The sequence below is a fragment of the Caloenas nicobarica genome, chromosome 2, assembly GCF_036013445.1.
Source record: "Caloenas nicobarica isolate bCalNic1 chromosome 2, bCalNic1.hap1, whole genome shotgun sequence".
NCBI classification, from domain to species: Eukaryota; Metazoa; Chordata; class Aves; order Columbiformes; family Columbidae; genus Caloenas; species Caloenas nicobarica.
This window is the reverse complement of record NC_088246.1, coordinates 165,103,440-165,109,641: the sequence shown is the minus strand read 5'-3', so window position 1 is coordinate 165,109,641 and position 6,202 is coordinate 165,103,440. Positions and strand designations below refer to the sequence as shown.

The 6,202-nt window shown below is 58.4% G+C and overlaps 1 protein-coding gene across 1 annotated transcript in view; it reads right to left on the bottom strand.

The window, feature by feature from the left end:
* Window positions 1-1,481: 1,481 nt before the first annotated feature.
* HSF1 (heat shock transcription factor 1) overlaps window positions 1,482-6,202 on the bottom strand; it is a 68,273-nt gene continuing 63,552 nt past the window's right edge. Inside the window, exons 12-13 of the mRNA XM_065627376.1 lie at window positions 2,788-2,857; window positions 1,482-2,265 (exon numbers count right to left, since the gene is read on the bottom strand). Coding sequence (XP_065483448.1) covers window positions 2,060-2,265; window positions 2,788-2,857 — 276 coding nt within the window. The 3' untranslated portion in view covers window positions 1,482-2,059. The remainder of the gene's footprint in view (window positions 2,266-2,787; window positions 2,858-6,202) is intronic.

Here is a 6,202-nt window from a genome sequence, read left to right as displayed (position 1 = left end):
CCCAAAGATCGCCCCAGTTTGGGGAAATGCGGACGATCTTGAACTCGACCTGCCCTCCTGCAGTGACTCCCGGCAGCTCCCACTCGGGGGATGAACCCGGCGCTGGCGGAGCAGACGCTGGGGTGGAAAACCTTGGGAAAACAACGACAAACCAAACCCGAAGGTAGAAAAAAGGTAGAAAGTCTGAAGCGGAGCAATTTCAAGCACTGACCGGGGGAGCAGAAGCGGCAGGGAGGGAATGGGGTGATGGGTGTCCCAGGGAAGGGGGGCCGGCGCAGCAGGTGTCCCCTGTCCCCAGGTGGAGGTGACACTTGGCCTGAACGCAGCGCAGGCCACCACCCTTGGGACGGGACAGCATGTCTGAGCAGGCCAGGCTGGCCTGGAGGGGGACAGACACCAACTGTCCCCGCGGGACAGACACGGCCGTGCAGGGACACCCCGGCCGCCCGGCAGAGCCGGTCACCGGTCACCGGGACAACCCCGGGGCTGCCGCCACAGCCGCAGGGACGGGAGACGCTCAGCGGCACCGAGTGACCCAACGTGGACACGATGTGGCATGAAGATGTAGCCCCATCACAGGCCACCGTGTCCCCTGTTCTGGGCCAGACCCGAGCAGAGGGGTCAGAGCGACAACTCGGCCCCAAACCCGTTTTGGTGCCTCGCTGCCGAGCACGGGACAGCGGGGACGTCACCTCCGAGCCAGGTCCACGACGGCGTGTTTCAGGGTGTGGGGACACTTGAGGGACTCCAGCGCATCTGTCCCTGTCCCCTGGTCCCATCCCGGAGCTCCAGACGCCAGGAACCGCATTTCGGACAAGCTGACGGTGACTGCTTGGCCCAGGGGGACGTCTCGTCTCGATGGCCCCGGGCTGGACGAGCTCCCGGACGCTGTCACTGGCCACCGGCTTCTCCTGACGTCCAACCCGCACCGGCCGCGGTCGATCCCCGACACCGAGACCCCTTCACGGCGACCGAGCGGCGGAGGGCGGGACGGAGGGACGTTCCGACGCTCCGAACGGATCCACACGGGGTTTTGTGTGGTTTTACAAAAAACCAAGCAGCTGAGGGCGTGCGCGGCGCCCGCGGCACCGCCCGCGTGTCAGCGCCGAGTCTCCGAAACGCCCCGGAAAAACTCAGCCCGGGGTTTAGGCCGGAGCCGCGGCCCAGGGTTCAAAGGCACAAACCTCGAGCTCCCGCGTGGAGCTGACACCGGGACCCACAGCACAGGGCGTCCGGGGCAAAAAGGGCAATCCCGGGGCTGTTATCTCATCCGCTTCCCCAACAGAGGACAAAAATAAAGGTTTTGACCATAGAAAAGCCAGCAGGTGACAGACCATTTGTTTTATATATATTTGTATGTATATATAGGGAGAGATATTTATATATATATATAGATAGAAGTGGGTTCTTCTTCTCTCATGTAAAAATTCAAAATACAGTTTTTTACTATTAACAATCCGAAGTGTAAATGTACAAATTTTTTTTTTTTTTTTTTTTTTTTACTGCTAAGCAAAAAAAGGAAAACAAAACCCAAAGAAACACACATAGCAAGAGAAAATAAAACCTAAAGCCGGGTGTCAGGGCGCGCACGCCGAGAGCTCGGGGACCCGAGCGCGACGCAGAGACCACACCGGGACCCGAGGCACCGGCGCCACAGCGGCAAACTTTTATTTCTCTCGTTAAAAACCATCGTATCGGCCTCTCCGGGGGAAGGGGAGACGGGGGAACTCCCCTCCTCGGAAAAGCCGCCCGGTGAGCACTGGAGGGGACACCCCCGGGCGTCCCCCGGTGCCGCCTGGTCGGGGACACGGAGCCGAAGGCGAGCGGCCGGTGGCCGCGGCAGCCGCGCCGTTGCTGTCCCGCCGCGCCGGGGGCTCTGGGAAGCGGGTTGAACACACCTCGTGAAGCACACACACAAACGGGATCCGCGCGGCGCCGGGGAAGCAAACACGAACCGGAGGGCGCGAGCGCTCGCAATGTCTGTGCCAAGCCGGGAGCTGACGGCTGCGTTTCCCTTTAGTGCGGTAATTCGTCCTCTTCTTCGCCCCCGCGCTGGGCTTTAGGATATCGCAGGGTCCTTGGGTTTGGGCTGCTCAGTCCCGGACAAGAGGGAGATGGTGGGATCCTCCGCATACTCGTCCCCGTCCGTGAAATAGGGCCCTTCGCCCAGCTCGAAGAAGATGGGCAGGTCCCCGCTGCCCACGTCCACGGCGCTCGAGTCCACCAAGAAGAGGGGCTGGGCCGTGTAGTGCACCAGCTGCTTCCCTGCGGGAGGGGACACGGGTTAGCGGGGACACGTCACCCCGCAGAGGGACGAGAGGGGCAAGAGGGACAAGGTTCCGCTCCTGGAAGCGCCAGCACCGAGCGCTCCCCGCCAGCGGAGCCACGAGGCGGCGGGACTTGCGCAAAGCTCTGGGATAAACCAGCGAGGAACGAGAATTAGTCCCAGCCCAGGGAGGGCCGGGGGCTCCTCGGTGACGCAGGGACATCACCCCGTGGGGCGCACAGCCCGCACACAGACCCCCCCGGCCAGCGCCCCACCGCCTGCACGGTAAAAACACCTTTTCTGGTGTTCCGATGGAATTTCACGGGTTTTAATTCCCGCCGTGGAGCGCCCGGCTCCCTGCGCCCCGGCCCCTCCCGTCGGGGCTTCACGGCCCCCTCCCAACCTTCTCTTTTCCAGCCTCAACGTCTCATCTCTCCCAGCCCGACCCGCTCTTTGGGAGGAGAAATGATTTGGCCGCGGTCTCAATTCTCGCGCCGCCGAGGCGGGGACGCCGCGGGTACCTGTGTCTGCCGCGCCGGGCTCTGTCTCTGCCGGTTTCTGCTGCTCCTGGGACGAGAGGAGATCCTGGATCTGCAGGGAGAGAGGTCGGGGCGGTCAGCGCAGCATCGCCGGGGCCCCTCGGGACCGACCCAACACGCGCAGCACAGAGCAAACCATGATTTACAGCCCCAAACGGTGATTTACAGCCCCAAACGGTGACTTACAGCCCCAGCCGGCACTGGGACACGGTCAGATGCGGCGTTTCGGCCCCCAGGACACACGCGGGGCCGGCTCGGGTGAAGCCGGTGTCACCGATCTGCTCTTTGCAGCCACCGCGGTCCTGCTATGAACGTCCCTGCAGTCCCAGCGGGAAGCTCTTCCGCATCTCGGGCTCTAAAATCCCAGGGGAAACCTTCGGGACGTGTTTGTAACGAGTCACGTTGGTTTATTTTTTTGAAATGTATTTCACAGAACCGTTTCGGTTGGGAGGGATTCTTAAGATCATTGAGTCCAACCGGAACCTAAACCTGGCACTAAACCAGGTCATAGAATCATTTTGGTATTTACCATCGAATCAATTCGTGTTTATTGAAAAGTGTTGGAGCAACTAAAGCGTCTGAGAGCGGCAGGTGCCAGAGGGAGCCCGGCTGGGGGGCTGTGCTGGTTTCGCTTAGGATGGGTGAATTTTCCTCCTGCATTAGAAGCCTTTCTTTTCCCCAGCTCGCACGCTCATTATTCGCACTCGGTGCGAGCACAAGAGCTCAGCCCCGCACAGGGATGTTTGTCATTCTCTGCTCTGAGAGCCAAGGACGCTCTGAGCTCTGCCCACGGGTGTGAGGAGCTGGAAGGGGATGGACGGACAGAGCTCGACTGACCCCCACACTGACCAGGGAGAGGGTTCCAGCCCATCAGCGACATGAGAATTATTGAAGGAGAGGGGGGACCTTCTGGTCTCTCTCTCTGGGGTGTTCTTGCTCCTGCTTGTGCGCGTTTGTTTCTTCTTCGCTCTTTTTGCCAGAGCCGAGGGAGTTTGCTTCGGGATGTTCAGTTCAGCTTTTTATCATTTTGCAGAGGCCTCTGGGCTTTTCTGCCTTTTTCCTTCTTTCACTCTCTGGGATCAGCTTTGGGACCAGGTGCCATTTCCTGGGACTGGCTGCTTAGTGTGGATGTGAGGAGTTGCCTTGAGTATCTTTTATTTCTATTTTATATCTATATCTAATAGTACCGTATTAGCATTTTGTTATTTTATTAAACCGTGTTTATCTCAATCCAAGTTTTTCCCTTCCCTGTCGATTCCCTCCCATATTGGGAAGGAGAGAGTGAGTGAGTGGCTGCGTGGTCCTATTGCCAGCCTGGGTTAAACCACAACAGGGGGACACGATCCCGTGTCACGCCCGTCCCACAGGCCTCAAGGGGATGGAACGGCTGAGACGGGAGAGTTAAAGGGAGGAAAACAAGATTTACTCTGCTCATAACCCCCCAGCTATTCATTACAGCACCTGCTGCCAGGGGAAAGTCGTCTCAGCGGGGATTTCAGTGCAGACCCCTATTTTTTGTTACCGCTCAGGAATGGCACTAATCAAAAGCAGATTGTTTGCAAGCACATGGGTCTCCACAGACGGGCCACAACTTTGGAACTCTGAACCACAGAGTCACAGAATCCCAGGATGTCAGGGGTTGAAGGGACCTCGCAAGCTCACCCAGTGCAACCCCCCGCCGGAGCAGGAACACCCAGCTGAGGTTACACAGAAGGTGTCCAGGCGGGTTGGAATGTCTGCAGAGAAGGAGACTCCACAACCTCCCTGGGCAGCCTGGGCCAGGCTCTGGCACCCTCACCGGGAACAAGTTTCTTCTCATATTCAAGTGGAACCTCCTGTGTTCCAGTTTGCACCCATTGCCCCTTGTCCTGTCACTGGTTGTCACCCAGAAGAGCCTGGCTCCATCCTCCTGACACTCCCCCTTTCCATATTGATCCCCATGAATGAGTCACCCCTCAGTCTCCTCTTCCCCAGCTCAGAGCCCCAGCTCCTCAGCCTTTCCTCACACGGGAGATGCTCCGCTCCCTCCAGCATCTTGGTGGCTGCGCTGGACTCTCTCCAGCAGTTCCCTGTCCTGCTGGAGCTGAGGGGCCCAGAACTGGACACAATATTCCAGATGCGGTCTCCCCAGGGCAGAGCAGAGGGGCAGGAGAACCTCTCTGACCTACTGACCACCCCCTTCTAATCCCCCCAGGTCCCATTGCCCTTCCTGGCCACAAGGGCCCAGTGCTGGCCCATGGTCACCCTGCTGTCCCCAGGACCCCCAGCTCCCTTTCCCCTGCACTGCTCCAACAGCTCGTTCCCAACCTACACTGGACCCTGGGGCTGTTCCTGCCCAGACACGAGACTCTGCACTTGCCCTTGTTCTATGTCATTAATTTCTCCCCGCCCAGCTCTCCAGCCTGCCCAGGGCTCTGGATGGCAGCACAGCCTCCCAGTGTCAGCCGCTCCTCCCAGTTTGGTGTCACCAGCAAACCCGCTGGCAGTCACTCTATTCCCTCATCCGAGCCGTTGATGAATATATTGAACAGCACTGGTCCCAGCACCGACCCCTGAGGGACTGCACTGCATACCGGCCTCCAGCTGGACTCTGCCCCGTTGACCACGACTCTCTGAACGGGGGTTTTTGTCGTGTGAAAGGTGCATGAAGACAAAACCCAACAGCACACACCTCACGTTACAGAGAAGAGAAAAATAATACACGAGTGACCTCGATCCAAACACCACCTGAGCTGAAGGGTTAAGCTGCGAATTCCAGAGGACACCGGTTAAGTCTCCCTTAGTAAATCCTGCTGCCGCATTTTTTACGGTGTAACTCTCAGCTCAACAATGCAAAATAATTAATTTCTGAATTACCCAATCTTCACTCTTCAGATTAAAAACCCAAAGAAATGGGGGAGGAAGGGGCAGAGATGAGCTGAGGGTTTCTCGCTCATGATGCGTCAACTGGACCAGGACCAGGTCTGACCTGGGCCAGACCCACGGCACGTCCAAGCTCTTGGTTATCTCAGTGTCCTGCTCGTTTTTTCCCACAGAATTGTTCCATTTTGGGCAAATCCCGACAGATGTCCCAGGGCAGCGCTGGGCGTGCAGGGAGCCGGCACAGTCCCGTGTCCCAGGGTTTGGCTTTGCCCCCGCCAGTCACCGGGCTCCCGCTTACCCTGCTGCTCTGGGACTCGCCGGTTTTGACCAAAATTTCCACCCCGCTGCTCCAATCACCTTCTCGGCACAGCCACAAAACACTGCGTTTGACTAATTATCATGATCTGGTGCAAAAATCACTTTATCAGGCAAGACTGGCTCTTGTTTGTCTCGGCGCCGCACGCGGGGTTCAGCACTGACGACATGCAAGCAAATCGAAGAAATAACGCAGCACCTGGTGGAGTTTGCCTGGAGA